A 27644-nucleotide genomic window follows, 5' to 3' on the forward strand; every position below is an offset into this window, starting at 1 on the left:
CTCCATACCCACTATACGTGAAGAAGAAGAAGAAAAAAAAAAAAAGACCAGCCCCCTTTCCATTCCCATGGATCGTATTACTTGGAGTCTCCAGCTCCAAGACATCTGCTCCGCTACTAACAACGGAGCGCGTCCCCGCGTCCCAGACCTGAGACCGATCCTGTCTCCCGTGGTGCCCCTGCCTCCTCCCCCTCCTCCTTTTGCTCTCCCTCAGAACTATGATCTGTCCTTTATTTGTGTTAACAGCGGTGATCATGAGGAGCCACACTGCCCTCCACGTTTCCCGGCTGTACTTCAACGCAGCCTGAAGCGCGTCCCTGCTCCATCACCCTCCCTCCCCTGCGTCCGAGAGGCGAGTAGCAGCGGCGGAGCGAGCGGCGGCCCCCGGTGCCATCGAGCAGCACATTTCTTATTGTCTGTGCGCTCCGCAGGCTGCTGGCTGTGGGGCTCAGCGGCTTCGCATCCTCTCCGCTGCGGGCTACATTGTTGTGGGAGAGGACGACGAAGGGCGGATGAACAAAACAAAGATCTTCATGTCCGATGTTTTAAAAACGCTCCATCAGTCGGATATTTAATCTGATTTTTCTGTCTTTCTACGAGCTTTTTGGTTTGTTTTTTTTTTTTTTTGGCACCATGGAGTCGGTGGAGAAGGAGTGCGGAGCGCTGGGTGGATTATTCCAGGCCATCGTGAACGACATGAAGGTAACGCACACATATTAAAGTAGACAGGGATTTTATGTGACCTTTGTGGGTGCACGGTGGCTGATCAGACGCGTATTTTTACTGCCTTTGTTTCTTTCACCGGGTGCTCCCCCACTTGAAACACCGCTGCAGGACAAATTGAGAGATGAAACATGTTTCTCTTTGTGTTATTTGCATAATGTGGAGCAGGTCTGTCAGGGTACTGGTCACATTTAACAATACTTCAACCGGTGTGTCACTCTGTGTGCCATGTAATAACTGCTTGTGTGGAAGTATAGGCAGAGAAAAATGTTTAATTTTGTTTTTGTGAAGTGGTTTGGGGTTTATGTGTTTGGTCCAGGGGTCAAAAACCAACCACATCATCAACATAATCAGAAAGTCAGTTTAATCAAGAATTCTCTTCAAGAAGAAGAAACAACAATCAGCAGTGGCAGATAATATACATTTTCTGCAGTTATCACAGTACAAATGTTCTGGGTTACCATCTGACTCCAAACAACTGTTCCTCCTCCATCCCAGCCTTCAAGGTTTTCTAGATTGAATGCCAGACATGGAAGGATGCTCTGATAGAAAATAACCAGCTCCATCACCTCATCCTCCTGGAACAGAAACAGGAATGAAAGGTTATTGATTGTGCTCCTGATGCTTGGCCTTGTGGCAGGAAATCACTACTTTACCAATAAGCAGTTTAATACACAATGGTCCACGCTTTACCACAGTAATTTAGTAGACTTCTGTTGCATCTTGTTTGTGTAAAACATGAGTTCTCCACCTTCCAAGGCAGTTTAAACAGATCTCTTATGCAGGACCTAGATGTCTTCCATTATCTATCACTCAACATGCAAGCGAGTGTGTTTGTGTGTGTTGGGGGAGGGGTCACGTCAAGGAAGTTGAATCAGGGTGGTCTGTTGTTGTTCACCACAACAGATGGAAAGTGTGAACGTATTCATCAGGCCTGGAGGAAGCTGCCAGTCTTCCCATTGTGGAGAAGGCTTATGCTACAAAATGGTGATAACAGCGAATAAGTCAAGAATCACTTCGCCGCTTTCCACCTAACAGATTTCTTATTGATCACTGGTTCACAGGGCCATGGTGCGTTTGGACAGACTATTTATGGACCCTCATTTATCAGGCTCCAATGAAGTCAGCTCTCAGCTATTGGCAGCCTGAGTTGGGCTTCATATATTTCCCTTTTGTGTTGCACTCATGCCAGGGTCAAAGAGAGAGAGAGAGAGAGAGAGAGGGACAGGAACTCTGAGAAAAGGCCGTCTGTGTATTGATAAGCAGCGCAGATGAATGAGGCTGAAGCCCTGAGTCAGCACAGCGTCCATGTCCACTGTCTGAGACAGACATCTGACCTCATTCCTGCCGCCTGGCTGGGCCACGCAAGCCTGTCAGACCAGCTTTACCCCCCGAGAGCAACGCAGCAGCACGGCTTTCCTGTGCTGACCTCACTGATTGAGTACAATGTCACAGTTTAGTGTACAATTACCTACATGATACAAGTACAGTGCACATACACAGCCTCTTATGGACTGTACAGAGAAAATGTGCTCTTACAAGCAGCAGCACCTGTTGGTTATATAACAATCCCATGACGCTACAGGAAAAGAAATAAAAGAGTAGGAGTTGGTAGAAGAGGAGGTGGCGGTGAGATGAAATTAAATGATTCAGATGGATTAGATCACCAATGAAGAATTAGATCAGCAGTGGATATGGTTAGATGTGATGTCACACATCTTTGTGGTGGGGATGCAACCACCTTTAAAAACCAGGGATGATAGTTTTGACCTCACCCTCCAGTGTGAATGACAAGGCGTGGAAGGAAGAGTCTTTCTCGCCTTCCTTCCCTCTTCTCATCCCTCCTCAGCTCCCTGGGTACTGCTGGGTGTGGATGAAGAGAGATGTGTGTGTGTATGTGTGTATGTGTGTGTGTGTGTGTGTGTGTCCCCATCTCCCTTCTGCAGCTCTGCATGTAGTTCTCTTTGCCTGCTTCACCCTCCTCCCTCAGCTGTCTTGGCAGCGCATCCCTACTGCTCTGGGAGTCACAGGCCACACAAGCTAATTAGACACCTGTTGGAGTCAAGTGCAGACAGGCAGGGAGGTTCATGGCAAACATTTTTGTTAGAGATGATGGCTCCTAAATCACTTTTGAAGGCTGAGGCTTTATCCAAGTGAGAGAAACTGGGAGTTAAGCGCTGTCATTGCTAGAATGGAAGTTATAGCAGAAGTGATGAAGAGCAAGACTGTTTCCAGATTGCATGCTGACTATATATAGGCAGGATGTGTGGCCTCTTTTGGTTCCTCTCCATCAAAGAGGCGCATAGGGGTTATGCGCTCCCTCTCCTTTCACCAAGGCTCAAGCTCTTGCTCTAATATGATCGAGCCCTGAATGTGTTTTATGTTTAGCTTCTGCTCTTATAGCTCAAGGCAGCGTGGGATGATCCTGGGGTAAATGTAATCCAGATTTTTCAAAGACTAGCTGTACTACTGGCCCCGTGCACATAAACACTCATGTTATGAGAACTTACCTAGATCATGCATGTAAACCTGACATGCAAACATGTGAACCTACTGTACCTGCTCACAGCAACCCACGAGAGAAGAGGGTGTGTAGGATGATTGAGGACAACAATAACAAAAGTGTGCACTTTAAATCCCACTGGCTTTTTCAAAGAAGAGTCTGAATTAATACACCAGCCTGTTTCTAACCTTGGGGGAAGAAGCCAAGCTCTTTCAGTTATTGTAGCCTTATATGGGTTTCAGTATGTTGTCACTGTAAATTAAGGAGAATAGGTGTTTGCAGTGAATAAATCTGACACTGAAATTTAAACAAGCTGTTCTATCAAGTCAAAGAGAACATTCTGTATTCTCGAATCTGTATGCATACACTGGTGTGTGTGTTTGAGAAAAGCATGTCTGTGTGCTTAAATGTCCTTGACGAGATATTTATTTGACTCATTTCTTTTTCCTTTTCTTATCAGAGCTCTTACCCTGTGTGGGAAGACTTCAGTGCCAAGGCCACAAAACTGCACTCTCAACTCAGGTGAGATATAGTCCCAGTGAAAAATAAACTCCAGAGAAAAGATTCTTGTGCAATATTTGCAGCCACTTTAATGCAGTCACGGTGCAGTGAACATGTGCCAATGTTTTTCCAGGACCACAATTCTGGCAGCAGTGGCCTTTTTAGATGCCTTTCAGAAGGTGGCAGACATGGCCACCAACTCTAGAGGTAAGAGGTTTTTCAATTAATTCAAGGTTACACACTGAGTTGGTGGGGGAAAAAAAACACCACCTTTTTATGAGCAAATCCATTTGTTGTCTTCATGGGGTGTTGCACAGTGATTGTTTGGGGTTGGGTCAGAGGAGTGAAAATCTGATCTTATTGTTTCTTTGGTCTTAATGAGGTCTGCTGATCTGCTATGTCACCGTGCTAGGCCGGCCAGAGAGGCAGCTGATTAACATAGATTTCTTTGGAGTTGATCGTCGAGAGCCGTATGTAGGTCAAAAAAAACCCTGCAAACCCAGATGAGTGTGCAAAGGCTCCTGAGACATGCACAAACACAATCACACAAGCATAGAGCCATGCACGCACGCATGCACCCACACACACACACACACACACACAGAAATTCAAAGGGTGACAGCTGGTAGCCGGCCACCTGACCTTACAGGTCACATGCTTCCATGCTTTTAAACAGTTTGTACCAGCACAGCCCCTTACTGACCACTGACTGCTGGTGAAAATAACTAAAGAGGCTTTTCTTCAACAGTGTTCACACATTGTCACCAGTTTTACTCCTACAGCCTCTCCATTTATTGCCAATGGCGATACATCAGGTTTCGTTAAATGATTCCTGATGTGCGTGCACATGCACTGCAAGATGAAATAAGGTAGACTAAGGTCAACCTGCTAGCTGCTTGCAGCTGGCAGCCAGCTTCAATAAAGCAGAGGTATGGAGGATGGCAGGGCAGCACTTCAAAGCAGAGGTGCGCCTGCAATAAAAGTAGGGAAAACAGCAGAATGATAGATGTTCTAGAAAGAGATGAGAAAGATGGTCAAATTGAGTTTTACAGCTATAGATGCATAAAATCCCTGTAAGTGTGTCACTCACATGCCCGCTCGCTCTTCTCTCCCAGGGACATTAACTTTAGGATTAATGTCATCCTTATCAGGCCACAGACTGTATGGTGATGCAGGGAACGATTTGAGATGACAGACTTTGTAACAATTAAAGAGGAACTAATGAAACATGGCTTAGATTAGTGCTGAGTAGTTGATGGACAGAACATTTTTGTCATATAAAAATATCCAATGTTTGATGGTTTACGTTTTTATGCTTTAATCTATATTAGTATTTCTGTTTTTTCCCATGGTGCTGTTAACCAGTGTAACATTTCAATCCCAGTTCTCCTGTGGGAGCTGTGTTAGTCTCTCAGTGTGCTCAGAACCCTAGCAATTAATTTGGCAGGAGGAATGTCGATATTTACTTGACCTGGCTTGTGGTGGCCTGGAGTAACCTTTGAACCCCAGGCTGCAGCCTCCATAGATATAGTTTAGGCAAATTTACCGTTCTGGCAGCTGCAATATTAAAAGTTATTATCCTAAAATATATTGCCATCCGGATGTTTCTCTCATCTCATTTACACTAACTCAAGACTGTCCAGGAAACAGTGGTAGATAAATAGAATCCTGAGATTACTTGCTCAACAAGTCTCTATTTATGTCTCCGTGGCTGTTTCTCTCCCTCTCCTTCTGTCTCTCTTCACATGCGTGTGGGTCTGTCTGCCTGCAGCGATCATGTTTGCCTCAGCGTCTGCATAGCCTTATAGGGCTGATTGCACCACGGGGGGTGGGGGTGGGGGGGCCCTTGGCTACAAACTGTTGGCCGTCATCACTGTCACCCCGATTCCCCTCTCGTGTTTGGGGACGAGCTGCAGCTGCTGGCACAGCTGGAGGTTTCATCGCGTTCCTCTTCTGCTTCCTTTAATCTACCTTTGACACACTCACCCCGTCACCCCCTTAAACTCTCACACACACTCTCCAGACTGTGGACGTTTCCCTGCCAAGGAAAGCAACATTTCCCCTCATTCACTGCCGCTAGATAAATCCTGGGAGAGAGGGCAGTGAACGAGAGAGGATTTCCTGTCCTGACGTTCGTCTTGTCTTAAACTGGGACCGTACCTTTTCATATATACCCATAATAACTGCATCATATTTGAGGTCACCCCTTCCATTTCCACATCGTTCAACCTCCTCTCTGTGTCGGCATGTTCATGTGTCAGACTGCGTCGGTCTGCGTTCATGTCCAGGCTCCTTCTTGCCCATGTTGTCCGCTTTTAGAGTTTATGGTCATGGTCGCGGCGTCAGCATCTGTGTTTTATGTAGCAGCTGGAGGAGTCGGCTGCCAGGCGTTTTGGCACTCTGTCTGACAGTGCTGTTTCTGTAAGCTGTGTTGATGGATCTATGTCTAAAGGCATGTCTGTCTCCGTGAGCTGGCCGCTCGCATCTGGGTTCAATAAAGGTCTGCCAACCACAAAGTCTATATTAGATGGATGTATTTGGAGAATTTTATCCTTTTTAAAGATGAATCTTTCACGTTTCAACACCCATCTTTCCTGGGACTTAGTTTGAGGCCCTGCAGCTCTGGAATGTTTTTATTGTTAGATTGGTCAGCCTAATGGTTTTTGGTGTGTTGTCTAGACCAGTTTTGTCGTTTATATGAAATTGTTGGGTGATGCATTTAAGAGGACCGGACTTATCTGGAGAATAGCAGGCTCTATGTTTGGTGTTTTGTTGTTGCTAGGCTGGATGACATGTGTTTTAGTGGAAGGTTGACTTCATTTTTTTTCCATTTTTGGTCATGGTTGAACTGGATACAGGTCAAAGAGCCTGTAGTTCAGGGCTAATGTTCCATCATGGTACGAGATACAGACTCTATGTTTTTCGAAGAGTGAGGTGAGTCTGGTGAGGGGTGGGTTGGTCAGGGTGGGGGTTGTGGTTGCAGTGGGATTTCCACAGCTCTGGGTATCCAGGCTAGGCAGAGGCGTTTAGCTAATCCTCTTAGCCCCACTCTGTAACACACAGACACAGACTGCCTTCCCTTCCCTTCCTGATCAACCACCCCCAGCTTTAAAAATTCACGCTCTGGGATCACCGGCCAGACTGCGATGCACTGCAAGTTTGTGTTCAACAAAGACCAAATCTTTCTCTCTTTACATCTGTGTGCCAGAGACTGTAGAGTAAACACACCATTGCACACACTCATAATGTTCCAGAGGGTCATTGCCCACTCTGTCTGTGTCTTGTTCTTTTCTTTCTCACTCTAACAGTCTATACTCAGTGGAGATATGGAGGTACTAGTAGATCAGTGTGTCAGTGAAGCAGTAATCTGCTTGGCTGCTGTGTTTCTCAGGGTTGGCAGATGGGATGGATATCCTTACCAGCCATCTGGACAGCCTGGCATGGACGAGATGCGGCCGTGGCCTTGTGTAGAGCAAGATCAGGGGATTACTGTCCTCCACACTATCCCAGCAGCATAGTTATTTTTACAGACATGTCAAATAATGAGAGTGTGCCCATGTGACCACCACAGACATCCATCAAGCTTGGCATTTAATGTTCAATCCTGTTGTCGGCCTGAACTGTACATCACTGAACTAGGAGAGGGGGGTTAGCTCTGCATCTCATGTGGGTTTGAAAACGGATTTTGATTGTTTTAGATTGGACATACATGTACATGCAGTCACAATGATGAGTACACTAGCTGTTCTGTTGATTGTATTGAACACTGGGTATTTCATGACCTCCTGCCATGAGGTCACATTAAGTATCAACGAGAGCCTCTTTGTGCTCCTTCAGCTGTCTACCTTGTCTGTCAGACAGAGCTGAACAGTTCTCTCTCTCTCTCTCTCTCTCTCTCTCTCTCTCTCTCGAGTTTAAGGGCTTCAACCTCAAAACTAAATGTGGTTGTCCCACAAATGAATGTTTTCCAGCTATTATAATGACTACATGCAAAAAGTAAAGGGTGAAGTGGCTGGAACAATAATGTGAAGAACAGATGAAAAAGGGGGAGTAATGTTGGGAGTGAAAACAAATCTTTTGGCTCTGTGTAACTTTCATTCTGAGGAATGAATACCAAACTAAGTAGACAAACATGAGACCTGAGGGGAACAGTGTGTTCAGCTATATCCTGAACACAGAGTCAGCGTGCAAGGGAGATGGAGAGGGGAGGGAAAATACATCAGAGAGAGAGAGAGACAGAGACAGAGAGAGAGAGAGGAATGTTAGAGACGACATTAAAAGAGGGAATGAAAAGGATACATGCATAGCTTTAATCAAATGAGGTGGCTGATTGAAAACAGTTGGAGAAATTTCCTGAGAATTGAAGTTACTGTTGACTTCACCATTTCAATGTGCTGCTTATTCTTTTCCACCATACGCCATTGTAGTGATACACTGTGAGCAAACTCTTCTGTCTGTGGGACAGTCAGCTGGTCCACCACTTGGGTCCAGACATTCATGATCCCCTGAGGATGAATCCCTTTGACTTTGTTGAGCTGCTGACGGTTTCCCCTTCTATCACCATGAGGTTGACATTTTTGGTTATTAGTGAAATATCCTAACAGCTGGATGGATGGATTGCCATGAAATTTGGTAAAGACATTCATGTCCCCCTCAAGATGAATTATATTAGTTGTTGCTGTTGTTGATTCTGACTTCTCATCTAGAGCCATTATCAGGTCAGAATGTAAATTTTGTCTATAACCATTTACCTGCGAAACCAATGATGTTGTGTTTGGTGCTATTTGACAAATGCTAAAACTTAACGCACTAGACTAAAATGTTAGCATTTAGCTCAAAGCCTCATTGTGCGTAAGTACAGCCTCATATAGCTGCTAGCATGACTGTAGACTTGCCTAGCTTGACAAGGAGAAGATATGAATCTTTCTTGGATATGTAAGGCCTCTGCAATATGGATATACATTTAAAGGAGCTATTTGTAAATGTGGTATCACTACATAGCCAGTGTTCACATTAACAGCTGTTTACTTACCAGTCTAGAAGAAATGTTGCAAGCTCAGCATGAAACTTCATTACTTTTTGCTTACTATGAGCTGTCTCCAGTGGTGGAAAGCAACACCAATGTTACTTCTTTTCTCTTTCGAATTGTTTCTTCTATTGAAGTTAGCATGCTAACCAGTTAGCCCCGACCTGCTTCCAATCTGCTGTGAAGATGTAGCACTGTTTCTAGGGCGTATTACAACCTCTTGTCTTGTAAACACAACAATGGCTGAAGCTCTGGTCAAGTGACAAACACCTACACCTACAGAACCCAGCAAGAAACCACATTCGGTGGCAGAGAAAATTTACACCCTTTTTCACCCTAGCTCTATGTAGAAGCATTCAGCAGCACTGTGTCAGAATCAATCAAACTTATGAATTAAAAAGAAAAATGAAGAAAAATAGGTGCACTAGTAACAGATCAGTACCCAAATTTTGGGGTGTTTTATGAAGACTTTATGAAGGTCATAAAAAAGTCTCATTGTTTTTAGAGTCAAGAAAATTTTTAGTCACTGAATCTCTTCTGTTTATATTTGATGTCTAGGTTCTTAAGCACACAAAAGGAAAATGAAGACTGACCTGACGATAATAGACTTCCCCCAGGTTAACTTAAGACTTAGAGGCTACAGGTGGAGATGGACCTTATTAAAGGCCTTATGAGCAGCAGCAACAGTGCCAGCAGGTCTGTCAGCATTGTTTGGAGGATTGTTTGCAAATGAGCCATGCAACGTTAACTTTGGCCAAGCAAAATAGTGGGAAGTGCATTGTCAGCTGAGATAAAGAACCTTATTGCAAAGGGTGTAAAGTAAGGCAACCTACGAGTCATCTAATTGAACTGGCCCGCAGGCTTTAGTCGATTTAATACTGAGTCATTCGCAGACTGTTGCCTCAATGTCTGTCTCTTTTTCCCTACTTGGAGCTTGGAGACATCTGGGTTCTTTCCCTTTGCTGCAGGTGAAGGCAATCCCCTGTGGAGCTCCTGTTCTTTCCATTAATTGCATGATACATTGGTTCTCTCCTTCCCTGTCTGTTACGTTTTCTTGTTTTCTCCCTCTGTGTCCTTTTTTCATGTCCAAGAAAAGCACATCTGGACAAGGGGCTCTGTTTATTTTTAGCAGCATTTATGTCCCTGAACAGGAAACTCCTCCAGCAGCAAAATAAAACTTCCTCCTTGTTGTCCTGCTCCTCCTTCAGTCTCGTCTTAATGCTCTCCAGAACATGTTTACGCCACATCAGGACACACCGAGCTGTGTCTGCATCTGTGGGTGTGTGCGGTTGAGAGGTGAAACTTGCCGTGCGTGCTGTCTGTTCAGACAACAATGGGATGAGTGTGTGTGTGTTTGACTGTGTGTGTGTGTGTGTGTGTGTGTGTGTGTGCGACTAAAACAATTGATCTTGAGGCTGTTTCCTCTGCCTTTCATTAGTATTGTTTCTGGTAAGAAGAGACATTGTAGGGAAGTGACACAAAGGCTTGGATTCTGTTTTGATTACATATATGCTCACTCATAAACATACTCACATTTGTTTAGGGTCAGGGTTATTTCCAGCCTCTAGATGTGTAGGTTTGCTACTTTTCTCTGTGTTATTACATTGTAAAATAAATACATTCGGATTTTGGAATGTTGCTGGAACAAAACAACTAAGTTGAAAGTATCACCTTAGGAGGTTGTGATGAAGTTGTGGCTGTAGCTGTTTATTCAGGAATATAATTGACAGAGTTATCCATAATGAAAATAATCATTCATTGCAGATTTATGTACATTCAGATTTAGAAAAGAATCCCCTTAACTTGAACAAATCTCTACATCCATGTCTTTGTTCTTCCTGGGATAGAGTGCTATGTTTAAAAAAATCCAAAACACGTTAATGTTCTGTTATTGGTCCAGGAGACCCTGGGCCGCCTTTAACAGTTCAAAAAAATATGTTTGCGGTGTAATGTTTCCAATCTTACAATGTCTTCTGAAAACTTGTTGTGCAGACATTCAACACACTCCCTTCAGAGGTTCATCACTTACTTTTCAGAGAATTTTAGATGCTGTGTTTTAGAACACAGCATCAAAAGGAAAAAACAAAAAACAAATCAAACGAAAAATGTTGGTTTTGCCATTGTTAATTATTAATGATGTTATAATTTTTATATGTGTAGCAGTAGGATCAGTGGGACCCAAAACAAAGCATAAGGAAAGTATCAGCTGCACACAAACTCAAAGAAAATTTTGTTTTTCAGCCAGACTTTGAGATGTACTTGATGTAACTTGAGTAAAAGGCATTTCCAGTGCTAAATATATGTCATGAATACAAGATGTGTGTCTCGTTGAACTGCAGGAATATAAATACTGATGGATGCTTCTTTCAAACAGTCATTTCAGTATGAAACCCCTTCCTCAAATACTGTCACCCTATATTGTGCTTTGTTTACAATGTAAAATACAGTTTTCACCCCAGTCTTTCATTTTACACATATTGCAGTTGATAAAATATCTGCATAAAAACCAAGTGGAACAGACTTTTACTTTGCATTACATTCACATGTCTGGAGAGTTTATTGAAAGACTGGCACACTGTCTGTGTCTGTCATCCACTATTCTTGTAACTTCGCTCAGATCTGTAGCTCTGTAGCTGCGGGCATACAGCACTGTGCTCTTGTTCCACAATCAGTGTCCGCATGTGGCTGTTTCATCCGTCACTCTTCCCTGCATCAGAAGCGTTTGCTCCCTTACCATGGGGGGTACTTCTTTATTTATTATACTGACTGCTTCTGCTGAGCTACACCACCAGAACTCCAGCTGTGCTTTGAAGCGAATGTTTGATGATGTGAACGTGTGATGTTTCGTCAGGTTTTGAATTCAGAAATCTCAGCTGAGATCTCATTTAGTTACTTTACGAATGAAGCAGACACAATCAAGATAATTCTCCCTCATTCTCTTTTTTCTTGTTTCTTTCTTTTTGTTTTCGCTGAATAAAATCTTTGTTTGATGTTTTGGCTTCTTTGGAGCACATCAACACACAAACTACATGAAGATTTTCTTGATATCGGAACACGTCACATCAACCTACCCTTCCTGCGTACTCTGACTCTTTATCTGTCAGAGCTTAAAGATACATTTAATGGGCCAAAGTGAGTTACTTTGTGAGTTACTTTGTCCTGGCAGCGCCTGCTACACCTGCAGCAGCCATCTAACACTTCCTCTGCCTCCTGACCGGCAAAACCCAGCCGGCACCTCAGCAATGTGTACCCTCTTTCATCCTCCCCTCTCACCCCACAGCCCTTTTCATCCATCAGTGGCCTCCGCTGTGTCCCTGCCAGTTCACATTCTGTAGCACTTAAAAGGGATGAGGGAGGGTAAAGGCAGGGGGCTTAACTGTCTGTGCCAGCCGCAGTCAGCTCCGTGGCCAAGGTGCCAGCATGAGGAATAATTGTCGTCTCACCGGCGAAAGGAATTTCCTCAGCTCAGCTCAGCTCTCTGTATGAGGGCTTAGCAAAAAAAAACACAGGGACTTCGTATTCCTGGAAGTGTAACCATGAGGATGTTCTGTACCTTTTTGCTCCACATCCCACATAAACATGTGGAGAGGGAGCACCTACTCCACTCAGGAGAACTGTGTTGAGCTTGAAAACCGGCAGCAGAATTTCACTCCAGGTCGGTAGTCCTGAGTGCAAATGAAATCTGAGCTGAGCAGCAGGGTTTAGATGCTGAAAGAGAGGGGGAGAGATAGTTGAGCTGAGCTGCCATGTTGAAGACATCAGGGAATGAGGCCCGTGGCAGTTTAGCTCCTGGCTCCCGACTCCTGGCAGGAGAGCTCCCTATAAAGCAGGCCTATTAAAACGCTCCTCCTTCCCCGAGGAGTCAGGCGAGTTAATCAGAACCAGAGCTCTATATTGAACCACTCACTAAACGCTTAGACCACACTGTGCTGGTCCTGGATACTGGAGATTAAGGTTCCCACCAAACCCAACAGTGGGGGCTTGACCTTCCCGCCGACAGTCCCACGTTCTCCTCAATATAGACAGCAGATCTGATGGCAGTTTATATTTATGTTTGAGTCAGGCGCCACCAGCATCAGAGATATGCACGTCAATGCTGTTATAATTAACCACACATTTCTGCTCTGTTCATTTGCTCCCAGTTATTTGCTCCATGTCTTAAGATATACGGCTTCGGTTGCATAACGGCTCTCTTCCATCCTGGTCTGTGTTTTGCTTCATTCATGCATGTGTGGGTGTCTGCTATGAGGTCGGGCACTGCTCCCCCTGAAGCCCAAGAGGTCCGTGTTTGCTAAATAATTACATTCCCATTTCCCACACGCTTTTAGCCAAGTTCCAAGCTGCTGCAATGTCAAGTATCAGTTGAGCTAGAAAGAGAGATAGAGTTGAGTAAATTTTATTATGTACCCCGGAATCACCAATCAACTTTGTCATGGGAAAAAAAAGAAGAGATCTCAGGAAGAACAACATAGGAGGGGTCCCTCTTCAAGGATAGACACCTGTAGATTGATACTGAAACAAAATAAGGAAGAAAGAAAGTATAAATTGTGCAGAAATGCTTGTCTTTCAAGTCAGTCTAAACCCTCCTCCCAGCTTGTATGTGTTTGTCACATGTCTGTGTGCATGCAGGGCGTTGAGGGTGTAAATCACTGTCTCCCTGTCCATCCGGTTGAGGCCAGAGGCCAGCAGGGCTCTTGGACATGGGCAGGAAGACGCTGGACCTCCCCAGGATGTAGCTGTCAGCTGATCCTCCTCTGGGAGGGGAAGGAGGAGGAGAGGAGGAGACGGGAGGGAAATTGGCAGGTGTGGATGGGACAGGAGAGTGGGGGTTGAGGCTGACTCGCTGGCTAACTGTGACATTGGGAAAGTCTGTTGGAGAGATAAAAGAGCCCACATTACTCCCTCTCTCTCTCTCTCTCTCTCTCTCACTCTCTCCCTCCATCCTGCACGTTTACCCTGCAAGAGCTGATTCGCAGCTGTGCACGCCTCATGTAATGCTTTCAAAAAGAGAACCAGAGAGATGCATAACCTGTGGACATGTGTCCTGTGTGCATGTTTGTATTTCTCATTATGTCTTTACACTCGGCTTCATGAAGCACTGAATCAGTGTTAATAGAGGTTCTTATATTACAGATACTCAACACCAATCCTTTAAAGATGGAGATTTCCTTGGCTATTTATAGCAAGAGCTCAGCGTATAGGTTCCACATGTTACTTCAATCAGTTCCTGCTGGTGTTAAATGCCTGTGTGCGATACAGCTGGATGACCTTTCATCGCTAACCCCAGAATAGGACGACCTTCCCATCCTCTCCCCAACACACAAACACACTCAAGTTGTTCTACATCTGCCTGTCGACAATGTCTCTCTGAGATGGAGTCCAGATCTGCAGCTGATTGTTTTTGAACTAGTGCAACAGTCAGTGAGGTTGACAGCCAAGGGCTGGAGTGGAATGGTCTCAGAATGGTCTAACAGTGTGACGTAATATCGACTGGAGACAGTAACCTACTTTCTTTATATGATAGCTGGAAAAGAGCACGGATCTCACCGGGCAACCATCTGGAGCATTCCTTACACAGTGTCTGACCTGCTATGTTAGTCGTGTTTTTCTTTCTATTTTATTCTGTGTATCACTCTTTGTTTTTGCAGTGCAGGTTCAAGCCAGTTTCTCTCACTCTCTCTCTCTCTCTCTCTCTCTGTCCGCCCTGCATGAATGGTGTTTAGGAAACAGAGAGAACAGGAAAGGCAGAGCAGGCAGGGAAGAATAGAGGGATATCCCCTTACAGGGTTCCCTCCTTTTTCCTCCAGGATAGAGGGGGTGAGAACTTTGGAAAGGGTGTGGGGGGGTTGGTAAATCACACCACCTGTCCACACACACACACACACACACACACAGACATGCACACGCATGCATGCCTCCACTCTGTGAGGCCTGTCTGCCATTGAGAGATGTGCTCTCTCTTTCCCTTTGTGTGTGTGTGTCTGTGTTTGTGTGTGTGCATGTGTTTGTGTCTGTGTGGTGAGGTACCTTCAGATTAGCCCTATGTGGCCCAGATTACAACCGGATCAGTGCTGCCATATATTACACCAGCCTGCAAACTATCAGTGAGACACTGGGCCAGCCTGGGCTTTAGGGGCTTAAGACCCCATTTAATTACACTTCAGCAAAGAGGAAAAGTACAGTAACCAATTCACAGGAGCTGGTATTTACACGTCAGGGTGAATCATGTGATGATCTTGAAGTGTCAAAGGGAAAAATGCACATTTTGTCAAGAATAAAAGAGGGAGTGTAGGGTTTCAGTTTGCAGGCACTGTGTCACATTTGCTTTCCCCCAAACAAATATGACATTTAAGGGCTCTGCAGTTCACACTTGTCCACCTAGTGGCTACAGCTGGAGAGGCCGCTCCAGCAGGGGAAAACAAACAAATGAATCCATCTAACTGGAGAAAATTAGACCTTTCAAAATACTCTCCTGATATCTCCCATTATATCTCCTCTTTGAATTTCATATTCTTCTAAGCCAAGAGGCAAATCTGTGATATGTAATGCTGAGCTCTTATATTGTACGTGACAATTTGTTTTTTGCACTTTTTTTCTTAGGTGCTACCAGGGACATTGGCTCAGCTCTTACAAGGATGTGTATGCGACACCGCAGCATTGAGACAAAATTACGCCACTTCACCAAGTAAGATGTGTTTTCTTCTTTGTCCTCTCCCCACAGCAATTTTCTATACTCCCATTTATGTTGGCCTTCCTCTCATGCTGTCACTCTTTACTGAGTGTTTTTGTGTCATGGAAAGAAACCTATTTATTGTGTCGCCCATTCTCTCACTGTATGCTGCCATGTTCTTTCTCCTTGTCACTGTAGTGCTCTTATGGAAGGTCTGGTTACGCCACTTCAGGACAGGATAGAGGAATGGAAGAAGACAGCTAATCAGCTGGACAAAGACCATGCCAAAGGTGAACAACCAGCAAACACAAATGATATACCATTTTCCAAGTATTGTCAGACTTTTGGACCCACTGTATACCCTTTTTTAAGCAATGTATATTGGACAGAAATTGATACGCTTTTGGCTTGACTTCATCTCCACAGAATATAAGCGCTCACGTCAGGAAATTAAAAGGAAGTCGTTAGACACCATAAAACTCCAAAAAAAGGCAAGAAAAGGTAAGACGGTCTTTCAAGACCTTGCTGACTAACAGACCACTGATAAAACTGTATTGCCATTTTACTGCTCATGTTAACAAAGCCTGCTTGGCTGCTGGTCCCTGGTCTGTACCAGCGTTTCAGATTGAACTGGTGCCATCTACAGTATAGAGCTAGATATGACAGCTCAATCAAATCAAAATTCCTGGCACAGTTTCAGAGGCTCCTTTCCAGCTTCAGATGATTTATCATTGTCCACCTTATAAATCAAAAAAACGTTCTTCTTTCCTGGCTGTGCATGCATCAGCCCCTTCGACTGGCTGTAATTAAACTCCTATTTCCAAACAACTTACACCAGTGGTATGGGCTAGTCATAAATATGCAATGTATCCTGATTTGATACAGCTAACACTGCCTGTTCTTCTGTCTCTCCTCTCCTTGCCTGTCCCTGCAACCCCTCCTCTATTTGTTTCTGGCCATTTCCCCTGGCTGTAGAGCTTCTAGGTATGTCTGCTGTGCTTAGCCCTGAATGCAATCTTCACAAGATCATTTCAAAGTCGTCATCATCATCATCATCTTTAGGAAACTGCCAGTCAAAGAAAACCCTGCACTGTCCTAGCATTTGTGGCTAAAGAACATATGCTGAATTAACCTTGTTGACAAGAATTACATGAAAAGATTGACACCACTTTCATTTCTATACATATACCATCACCAGTAGCTGGTGAACCTAGCTTAGCACAAAGGCTGGAAACAGGGGAAACTGCTAGCCTGGCTCTGTCCAAAGGTAACAAAATATGCCTACCAGCACTTCTGATGTTCACTGATTTACTTACTGTAGCCTGTGTAAAAACTACACGTTGCTGTGCCACCTAGCCCTGCTTCCTGTCTTTATGCTATGCTAAACTAAGCTAAGCACCTTAGAAAATGAATACACATATTTCTCAAAATGTTGAACTTTCCTTTAAACACAAACCCCAAGCAGTGCACTCATTGTAAATATCCTAACATCATCATGTAAGTCATACACAGGAATAAGTGAATGGGCCTAGTAGGAAAAGCACAGGTGTTAGATTCACTCCGTTCGAGTCAAGGTTTCCAGGTAGACATGGTAGTGTGACAGTGAGTCAGAATACACAATAGCAGCACCCTGAAACTGATGCAGCTAAATGCTAAATTCAGCCATCATTCATTCACCTGTGTTTTACTGTGACATGTTCGGTGAAAAGGGCCTGATAAGAAAAGGCACATACCGTATATTTATCTCACATTTGTTAGCTCATTGTACTTATCTTTTGTGTCCATAAAGTTTGCCTGACCTCTTTCAAACACAGCCCTTCCATTTTCTAATTGCCATTTAATAGAGTAAGAAACTTATAAATAATATATTTTATGGCATCCCATCATTCCTCTGGGTAATAAAATCCTGACTTTGTCATCGGCTGACATTTGGCTCCATGATGACAGCTAGGTGTTCTACCAAAGACCTAAACTTCTGTTTCTAAGGACCTATTAGCCTAACTGGCGAGCTGTCAGATCCTCATCGGCTTCTTTATTTAATTTGTGACTAATTAAATGCAGGTCTGCTGAAAGATTAGCCAATTAGACTGATAAGTGTTACACATATGGACAGTTGTAAGACAGATGTGCAATGTGCAATGCTGTAGCCACTAGAACGATGGTGTGTTTATGATCTATGCAAGTTACAGTAGATAGATATAGAGTATAATTTTGCAAGACGCAAATTTGAATTTGTTGTGTTTGGTACATACAATCAGTGCACTGCTTGAGATTTAACCACAAATGCTAAGACATGGTATACTGTAGGGTGTTCAAAAAAAAAAAAAAAAAATGGCAGTGAGTCTGTGTAAAACATGCAGTCAGAGCAACGATGAATTTGGCATCTTAGTGGTCATCTCTATCTTATCCTTCCTTCATTTGTTTGCCTCCTTTCAACTGTCATCTAGTATCATTGTGTTGTAGTGTATCACATTCATTTCAGGACCTCACCAGCGGTGGCTTCGCATCCACTCATGATCGACAATGTGCTTCAATGTCCTCTCATTCCCATGTACATGAACCATTTGGGTGTAATGTTTGTCAGTGCGTTGACCTCTAGCACGCAGGCAGTTTATCATTATGTGTTCTAATCATCTCTCATTTTTTTACTCTTTCCCTCCTCCCTGCACTGTGCACACTTTTCCTCATTCATGTCTGGCTTTATTCAACCCTGCCCTCACCCCTGTCCTCCCTCACTCTGTCCTCCCTCCCGTCATCTGTGCCTCTGCCCCCTCCGCTTTGCCTTGTGCAGGCCGGGGTAACCTGCGCCCCCAGCTGGACAGTGCCATGCAGGATGTCAGTGACTTGTACCTGCTGATGGAGGAGACGGAGAAGCAGGCAGTGCGCAGAGCCCTCTTGGAGGAGAGAGGGCGTTACTGTACATTCATAAACCTCCTGCAGCCTGTGGTGGTGAGGAACATTTGCCCTTTGTACAGCTGAGAGTAAGAAATAAGTGTAAATTACACTCATGTAAAATGATGTGTTGCTGGGCTCGCTCTTGTTGTTGATGCGGTAGCTGTTTAATTTGATCCATCCTGTTTTCATTCTCCAGAATGTAGAGATTGCCATGCTGGGAGAGATAACACATTTACAGCCCATTGTTGATGACCTCACTGTGTTGACTGAAGACCCACACAAGCTGCCACCAGCCAGTGAGCAGGTAAGAGGTGTAAAGCCTAAAATGATTGCACTAATGCTGCTCATGCACTTCAGCTACCATCCCCAGAGCTGGTCAGGTTATTTGGATAGTCTATATTTTTCTTATTAACAACAAAAAGACCAAAACAAACAATAAAATGATCCTACCAACGAGTATTTTCTGTGTATCCAAAGTCTGATACAACTTATTATGTGTTCCATTGACTCCCAGTGTCTCCCAGCAAAATTCAAAATAAACCACTGTTCCCATTTTTTAAATCACATACAACTACTGTTAATACCTGTCAGAGCACTAATGCGTATTGATCCACCACTGGCAATAGTCCCCCAAAATATAGCATTTACTGACTTTCTAGCTGTTTTAGGATGTTATTTAGCCTTTTCTACAAACAAGAGTATATGTTTGTGACCTGTCTCGAGGGATTTATGTTTTCAGCAGGAGCGAATGGGCTGGAGGCTGGGAGTAATAGATAGGCTTGGGATAAGTATTGAGAGACTGACTAATGCACTGTTGGTTTTGTCTTTTCATAACATTTGTTGACAGTAGCAAAATGATAGAATACTACCTTATCCCTAAATTGCAAAATAGTGGCAAGATGCATCACTGCCATTAGCCAGTTGTTGTCTGATGCTTCAGTGTATGTGTTTAGAGGTCTGAAGCTGAAAATGCTTGTCATACATCTCCTGTGACTGTTTGTGCAAAATCTTTTTTTCTGCTCTTACCCACCATCTTAATCTTACCACAACACTAACCTATTCCATTATGTTTTTTATCCCTATCTCAGCTGAAAGCAATTTTGCCTGATGTCTATTGTTGCCACTGCATCATCACAGTTTGGTTATGTGTTGTCGTAGGTGATCCGGGATTTGAAAGGCTCAGACTATAGCTGGTCCTACCAGACCCCTCCCTCCTCCCCCAGCAGCACTGGCTCCAGGAAGAGCAGTATGTGCAGGTATACCCTACACATCTTGTTGCTCTTTGTTCTCTGTTTAGTGTAATTAGTTTTGTGCTTACACTTATTGTGCAATGTGTTAATCACACAGGAAGATTCAATTCAATTCAATTCAATTTTATTTGTATAGCGCCAAATCATAATATACATTATCTCAAGGCACTTTACAGGGTAAGGTCAAGACCTTACTTTGTTAAAGAGAAAAACCCAACAGTTCCCACAAAGAGCAAGCGCTTGGCGACTGGGGGGAGGAAAAACTCCCTTTTAACAGGAAGAAACCTCCAACAGAACCAGGCTCAGGGTGGGCGGCCGTCTGCCTCGACCGGTTGGGTTTAGGAGGAGATAAAAAAGGGGGGGTGGGGGGAGGAGAGAGGAGAAAAGAGAGAGAGAGAGAGACCAGGAACAGCTGTGTAGGTAATGGTGTTATCAATAATAATGACAGGTAACAGTGGTTAATAGTAAAGATGAGTAGTGGTGGATCTGGATCCTGCTGCTCCCGAGGCAGAGATACCTACAGAATGAGGACAGAGAGAGGGAGAGAGAGGAGAAGCACAAACTATGGGAGAGAAAAAAAATACAAAGTTAATGGCATGAAGTCATCGAGAGAGAGAGAGAGAGGGAGAGAGACAGAAATAGAGAGAGAGCGCCCAGTGAATCATGGGAATCCCCCAGCAGTCTAGCTCTATAGCAGCATAACTAAGGGATGGGTCAGGACATACCCGAGCCAGCCCTAACTATAAGCTTTACTAAACAGGACAGTTTTAAGCCTGATCTTAAAGGTAGACAGGGGGTCTGCCTCCAGAACCCACACTGGGAGCTGGTTCCACAGGAGAGGAGCCTGATAGCTGAAGGCTCTGCACCCCATTCTACTCTTACAAACTCTGGGAACCACAAGTTGACCTGCATTTAGAGAGCGAAGTGTCCTATTGGGAAAATAGGGAAGTATAAGCTCTCCAAGGTACGATGGTGCCTGACCATTAATGGCTTTGTAGGTGAGGAGGAGGATTTTAAATTCTATCCTGGAGTTTACAGGGAGCCAATGCAGAGAAGCTAACACAGGAGAGATGTGATCTCGTTTCCTAGTTCCTGTCAGTACTCGTGCTGCCGCATTTTGGATCAATTGGAGGCTTTTTACTGAATTTTTGGGACATCCTGACAATAAAGAGTTACAGTAGTCCAGTCTTGAGGTAACAAATGCATGAACTAGCTTTTCAGCATCCTTTAGACACAGAATGGGTCTGATTTTTGCAATATTGTGCAGGTGGAAGAAGGCTGTCCTAGAGACTTGCTTTATATGTGAAGTAAAGGACAAGTCCTGGTCAAAAATGACACCAAGGTTTCTGACTGTAGCACTGGAGGCCAAGGTGATATCATCCAGAGTCAGTATATTATCACGTAGTGTATCTCTGAGGTGTTTTGGGCCAATTACAATAACTTCAGTTTTGTCTGAATTTAAGAGTAAGAGATTACTGGTCATCCAGGTTTTTATGTCCTTAAGACCTGAAGCCTGGCTACCTGGTTAGTCTCACCTGGCTTCATGGCTTCAAGTACAACTGGGTGTCATCTGCGTAACAATGGAAATTTATCTGGTGCCTCCTAATAATGTTTCCTAGAGGAAGCATATATAGACTGAAGAGTATTGGTCCTAGCACCGAACCTTGTGGAACTCCATGACTGACTTTTGTGATGATAGAGGAGTCATTATTAACATGAACAAATTGGAGTCTATCAGACAAATATGACTTAAACCAGCTTAGTGTGGTTCCTTTAATGCCGACCATATGCTCTAGTCTCTGTAATAAAATCTTATGATCGATGGTGTCAAATGCAGCACTAAGATCTAGTAGGACAAGTATATTGAGACAAGTCCATTGTCTGAGGCTATGAGGAGATCATTGGTAACCTTAACCAGAGCTGTTTCTGTGCTGTGATGGACTCTAAAACCTGACTGAAAATCTTCAAACAAACCATTTCTGTGCAAATAATCACATAACTGGTTTGCAACAACCTTCTCAAGGATTTTGGAAATAAAGGGGAGGTTGGATATAGGTCTATAATTGGCTAAAACATCAGGATCAAGAGTAGGCTTTTTAAGTAGAGGTTTAATTACTGCAACTTTAAAAGCCTGCGGTACATAACCAGTTGATAAAGATACGTTAATCAGACTTAATATAGAGTTGTCGATTAAAGGAAAAACTTCTTTGAACAGCCTTGTTGGAACGGGGTCTAGAAGACAAGTCGATGGTTTAGATGACAAAACTGTTGAAGCGAGCTCAGAGAGATGTACAGGAGTAAAACAGTCAAAATATAAACCAGTTACAGTGGACTCTGAGGCTGCTGAACTGGACAGTACATCTGAGCCAGCTGTGGGGAGGAGATGGTGAATTTTTTCTCTAACAGAGACAATTTTATTTGTAAAGAAGCTCATAAAGTCATTACAACTGAAGGCTAAAGGAATAGATGGATCAACAGAGCTATGACTGTGGTATGTATTGTGTGATGTGTCAGATGTGTTGTTAGTGGATTTTGTTCATGCTGGATCTAGAATGTCATGCTCATGCTGTTTTGAACACACTGGCATATTCTTGATTTCAACCCAGTTTTTCACACAATAGTAAAGGATTGAAATATTAAAGGTCATCATACAGTAGCAGGTGACAACCCCACCCCCCACCCCACCCCTCATCCACACACCCCACACACACACAGCCAGACTAGCACATGACGTATCTTGCCAACTTTGCAGCTCTTGCTCTTGCAGATTTGCAGTTCTCAAGCTTCTTACACCCAGATTAGGTCCAAAGCTGTGAAACATCACAGCCTGAAAGCCATGAGCCTACACAGGAATCAAAATCTACATATTTATAAGGCTAATGGCAATAGTTCAACAGTTTGCTTATAAAAGTATGTTAAAAGTCTATTCTAGGCCAAGAAATAAGCATATCTTTACCAAAAAAATCCTTTAACGTTGAGTTAGAGGAATATGAAATCTTGTCATCACAAATCATCACCTTGTTCTTCGTGTTAAAGCTCCTAACAGAACCTCCTTGATATTTCTACCAATTAACACTGAAGCCTATATTTACTGTATTTATTCACCCACTGGCTATGTATGTTTGAATAATGTTAACACAGACTTTGGTTGTCAATCACAGTTAGTATGATGTTTTTCAGGGTGAAATAATACTTTCCCATAAAAAACATATTTCTCCCATATGTGGAATCTGAGCTCGACTACGTTATATTTTTGAGTTTATCTGAAAAAGTCTGTAAAAGGTTTTTGAAAAGCTGTCACTGAATTTTCTCTGCATGTAGAAGAACATGTCATGATTCAGTTGTTGGTAGAAAATAAAAAAAGATTGATGTTAGAGGATTTTCCCATTACAAAAGTGATAGAACAAAAAAAAAAGGTCTTGAAGACGGGACAGAAGATAAACAAGCTTACTGAGTAACACAGACCAGAGGAATCATATAAGGTTATTTAATTTTTCATATTTAATTATTTAATTTGGCAGTTCTCCTTAATCCTCACCCTAGAGGTGACAGTAATTACTGAGAAATGACAACTTCAGATATATTCCAGAGGGAGAGGGGATGAAGGAGGAGTGGGAGAGGAAGGTGAGAAGCACAAGTTATATTTTACATAGGGTGGGTGACAAAGAGAAGCAACGCTGAGTGAGAATGACATAGCAGGATTCAGAGGGAAAGAAAAATCAAAGAGGGGATAACTTTTTTACTCTTTGATGCACCAAAATTAGAAGAATGGCATCATTTAGAATTTTCATATCACACTGCCTTCATGTTCACAGCTTTTGTGATCAATTTTTCATCTAGCTTTTTCAGTTTTTGCCACAGCATACTCATAAATCCTCAGAAAAAAAAACATAAGAAAAAAATAAGGGAAGAAGAAAATGTGCTAGAATCTGGATCACAACCCTGTGCGCTGAGTTATATACTGATCTGATGTCCTGTCAACAGTCTCCTCCAGATGCCCTCTGCAGGAGCCCATCGGCTCAGCAGCGTGTCCTCCCACGACTCAGGCTTCGTCTCGCAGGACGCCAACACCCACTCTAAGCCTCCGTCGCCCATGCCCTCTGACATCACCAGCCAGGTAACAGTCTCAGGCGTAATACTGAAGTTTAATCTTTGATCAGGATGAAAAAAAAGGATTTTATCGCATCAAAACCCAGGAACAAAGCAGACTGGTAAGCTCCAGAGATTCCTCGGGCAGAAAAGCTCAAACACCAGAGACTCTCTGTTTGTTGCTAGATCTACAACAATTCAGTCTTTTTTAACAACAATCCTTTTCCATCTGCCATCTCCAATCTGGTGTGAGATATACGTTTTTTTCATGTTTGCATTTCAGAGATAAACCCATAGTTACAATAAAAGTCAAACTCAGACACAGCTCTTCGTGTTTTGCTGCAATAGAGCTTTATCAGTTGCGAATGTTGAATTTCTATCCCACTGGATTGATAAAGTTATTCAGACGGTCAGATTGCAGTGTACAGAACACGCTCGGCAGCACACTGGTTCACCAACTGATGCAATGTTATTTTTCTGAAAAAAAAAAAGATATAAAGGGCTACTTTTTTTTTCTATCTCAGCTATGGTCTATAGATCCCCTCAGAGGAAAATAACTCCTTCTCTCTAAAACTCACCAACATTTCAACTCTGACCCTGTTTCTATGTATCTCTAATCTCTCCCACCTACCTCTCTCTCCATTTGCTCTCCCCCCTCCACTGTTTTTACTCCATATCCCCTCTCCCAGAAATCAACAAGCTCAGCCTCCTCTGAGGCTTCAGAAACCTGCCAGTCTGTCAGCGAGTGCAACTCTCCTACAGCGGTTAGTACAGCATGCATCTAACCAATCGACCTCCTTTATTGGACACATTCACACTTGCACACGTGCACATATACACGCTGCGATGCACAGTGCATTTCACTCACTGTTATCTATAGTTTAAAGAGTCCTGTGGGCTCTTCTTGACAGCCGCAGTGCAGTGTGACGTGGACTATTCATGGATGTTGAGCACTCTGACTCAGACTTGTCTGTCCGTTCCGCAGTTTGGCTCATGCTCATCCTTTGGTACCTTCCGCCCTGCTTTCTCTCACACTGGCTCCATCAGGCCTCTCTCTGTCATACTTCCTGCGTCCCCCACATTTAACCACTCCCCTGGATCCAACACCCCCTCACCCACATCAAAGGTTCCTAGCTGGAAGGTTTGTTTTCATTTGCAATTTTGCTTTTGGGTTTTTTTCTCTTTTTAAACGTTCTTGCTTCTTTGCTTCTTGTGTTTTATTGCCTTCATGCACATTAATCAGCGTAAAGATTAACCTCACAGTCACCATTTTGCCGTTGCTCATCAAGCTCAATTTTCCAATCTTTCCTCACAAAGACGTGCTAAACTTACATCACATAACAACACTGACATAGCCTACTGTAGTCTGCCCATATCCTCCTCAGCATCTAACCAGTTCATGAGCCAAATCAGCAGCTTCCATGTTAGCTGCCTGTACGAGTGCTGGATGGCAAACACTGGAGATGCTCATTTGGAAGACGGTCTCACTGTTCCTTCTGCTGCTTCAGGACTGGGCCAAACTGAGTTCCTGTGAGCCGTCGCTGGCCAGCACTCTGCAGCGTAGGAGGGAGTCTGTGGATAAGATGAGAGAACTCGAGGCTCCGCCCAGTCCACAGGGGTATGCTGGGATGCAACCAGATGATCCACACAGGGGTAGAATTGGCTTAGGAACCATTGCAACCAAGGTAAAAAGTCCTCAGGGAGTAAAAATGTAAATGTCAGTGTATAAATTTATATGTCTTGGAAATTGTAGTGTGGTGAGTTGCATATGTAAATGTGTGCTAATCTTTATATATTTTCTGTCTGCCTGTATCTCTTGGGGTGTGTGTGTGTGTGTGTGTGCACTCCAGCATGGTGAGCCCCTCTCTCCAGCAGCCAGTACTCTAGCTATGGTTCTGACCAGAGGCTTGAGTATGGAGCAGCAGAAGAGCAGCAGGGACTCTCTGCAGTACTCGAGCGGCTACAGCACCCAGACCAACACCCCATCATGCTCTGAGGACACCATTCCCTCTCAAGGTAACACTCACCCTGGACAGACATGCAGTCCTTTATGATACAGCACACATGACATCCACATACAGCACAGACTTTCTGAATTCCCATTTGTTTTTCCATGTAATTTTGATTGGAGTCTTTGCACTTGTGTGTTTTGAAAAGCACAGTGCTAATTGTCTTTTGTGTCAATGTGATTTCTCTGAATTATTATGTAAAAAAGCAGCTGTAAATAGCTCTTGAAAGCATTGCTGTTGACAGTTTTTTTACTGTTCAGTGTGAAAAATAGATACTCATGACTCACTTTCACTTCTAGGTTCAGATTATGAGTGCTACTCGCTCAATGGGGATGCAGACAGTGAAGGGCAGGCAGACTTTGACAAGTCCTCCACTATCCCACGCCACAGTAACATTGCTCAGAGCTATCGCCGCATGATCCAAACCAAGCGGCCTGCCAGCACAGCAGGTCTGCCTGCAGGTAAGACCCTGCAGGGAACTCCAAATGGTGCAGGGGGAAGTGGCTCTGGGGTCATAGCATCAGGGACGGCCACTATTCGCCGGACACCATCCTCCAAAACTGGTGTGAGACGCACGCCATCCACATCTGGCCCCATTCCCATCCGACCCCCCATCGTGCCAGTTAAAACCCCCACAGTGCCAGACTCTCCGGGGTATGCCAGCCCGTCACAGCATCGTGCCGGCAGCGAGGAGTTTCTGTACGGCGATGACCCATCTTCTTGTGACTTCACGAGGGCTTCTCCAAAGCGGATGAGTCTTCCCGACAGTACGTGGGGCTGTGGAGGAGGAGGAGGGGTGGACAGGACTGTTTATGCCCAGCAGGCCCCCGGCATGGCCACCCACAGTGCTGAGGAGGACCCTCTACTTGCTGCCAACCGCCACAGCCTGGTGGAGAAGATAGGAGAGCTGGCAGCCAGCGCCCATGCCCTTGGTGAGAGTCACTTCCCCTTCCCCAGCTCACTGCCAGGGGATCTGGCTCAGTGTACGCCCCAAGAGCCATCCCCTGCGACTCAGGATGACGTGGATGTGCTGGTGTCGATACGCCGGGGAGTGAAGCTCCGCAAGACAGTGACTGACGACAGGTCAGCCCCTAGGATACTGCGGTAGCTGAGGGTGAGGAAGGCTGTGAAGACGCAGCTGTACTGTCCTTATATACAAACTGAAGCTTTGTAGTGAAATACAACAGCACTCATGTAATACATGAACTGAGGCACAAGTAACAAAGAGGATATAACGTGATGAATGAAGGCCAGTTGACGGATTAATGAGTGACCACGGACAGTGTCAAGTCATTTTGTTTTATGTCATGTATGTATTGCGTACGTACAAAGTAATCCATATTTTTTTGGTTTTTATTCTTCTCTTTGGTTTTTTGTCTGTGGGCTTTGTGGCTGTGCATCTCTGCTCCCTGTGTGACCAGTTGTTTCAGCCTAGTTGGTCCCTTTAAACCCAGTGATCAAGACATCACTACTGTACATCATGGGATCGAATGCTCTGTGTGTTTGTTCTTGCTCTTATGATTATTATAATATTGTGCGTTTCTTAATTAACACAGCCACCTGTCAGTGGAAAGTTGATGGGCATAGTGCTCTGTGAGCCTGTCAGTATGTTGTGTTTCTCATCATTACTGTATAAGTACCGTATTACTGTTTTGTCTCATAAGCTGAACAGCAGCTGTGGAAGTCATGTAAAATAGGAGCAATATGGCAGTGTTTTTATTGCTGTACTGTACTGTCAATATATTCTGCAATTAAACAGGCTTTTTACTGTTATATGGCTTGATTGTATTTGTCATAAAATGTAATATATTAATAAGTAGAAAAATTCATTAGTCTTAAATAGGGAGCATGTAATTTACTTTGCAGTAGTAGCAGTGGTTATCACTACAAAAATATTTCAATCATATCTAAAATGGGATTAAACTAATGCCCCCAGCCTTTTTGAAATTTTATTTCTTTTGATTTAATTTCTTTATTT

The 27644-nt window shown here is 43.8% G+C and overlaps 1 protein-coding gene across 2 annotated transcripts; it reads left to right on the forward strand.

The window, feature by feature from the left end:
- Nucleotides 1–83: 83 nt before the first annotated feature.
- On the forward strand, nt 84–27439 carry mtss1la (MTSS I-BAR domain containing 2a). 2 transcript variants are annotated; one of them, XM_071504624.1, is made up of 15 exons: nt 108–702; nt 3687–3748; nt 3861–3934; nt 15354–15438; nt 15622–15713; nt 15850–15924; nt 18215–18372; nt 18515–18622; nt 19477–19574; nt 23553–23685; nt 24347–24421; nt 24643–24798; nt 25166–25342; nt 25508–25673; nt 25966–27439. In XM_071504624.1, exons 1-15 carry the CDS (start codon nt 634–636, stop codon nt 26772–26774), a joined length of 2337 nt encoding a protein of 778 aa, XP_071360725.1. In that variant the 5' UTR covers nt 108–633; the 3' UTR covers nt 26775–27439. The 2 variants fall into 2 exon arrangements, with proteins under 2 accessions (XP_071360735.1, XP_071360725.1); XM_071504634.1 differs by lacking the exon at nt 24643–24798 and having other exon boundaries at nt 84–702.
- Nucleotides 27440–27644: the final 205 nt, after the last annotated feature.

The sequence above is a fragment of the Trachinotus anak genome, unplaced genomic scaffold (assembly GCF_046630095.1).
Source record: "Trachinotus anak isolate AG129_WGS33_773 ecotype Australia unplaced genomic scaffold, CSIRO_AGI_Tana_v1 ptg000002l, whole genome shotgun sequence".
In the NCBI taxonomy this organism is placed as follows: domain Eukaryota; kingdom Metazoa; phylum Chordata; class Actinopteri; order Carangiformes; family Carangidae; genus Trachinotus; species Trachinotus anak.

Bases quoted from the DNA above. Each gene is read 5' to 3' on its own strand.
- mtss1la (XM_071504624.1), top strand. From the start codon at position 634: ATGGAGTCGGTGGAGAAGGAGTGCGGAGCGCTGGGTGGATTATTCCAG. The intron at 703-3,686 runs GTAACGCACACA...TTTTCTTATCAG, and splicing joins CCATCGTGAACGACATGAAG to AGCTCTTACCCTGTGTGGGA. The intron at 15,714-15,849 runs GTGAACAACCAG...TCATCTCCACAG, and splicing joins GGACAAAGACCATGCCAAAG to AATATAAGCGCTCACGTCAG.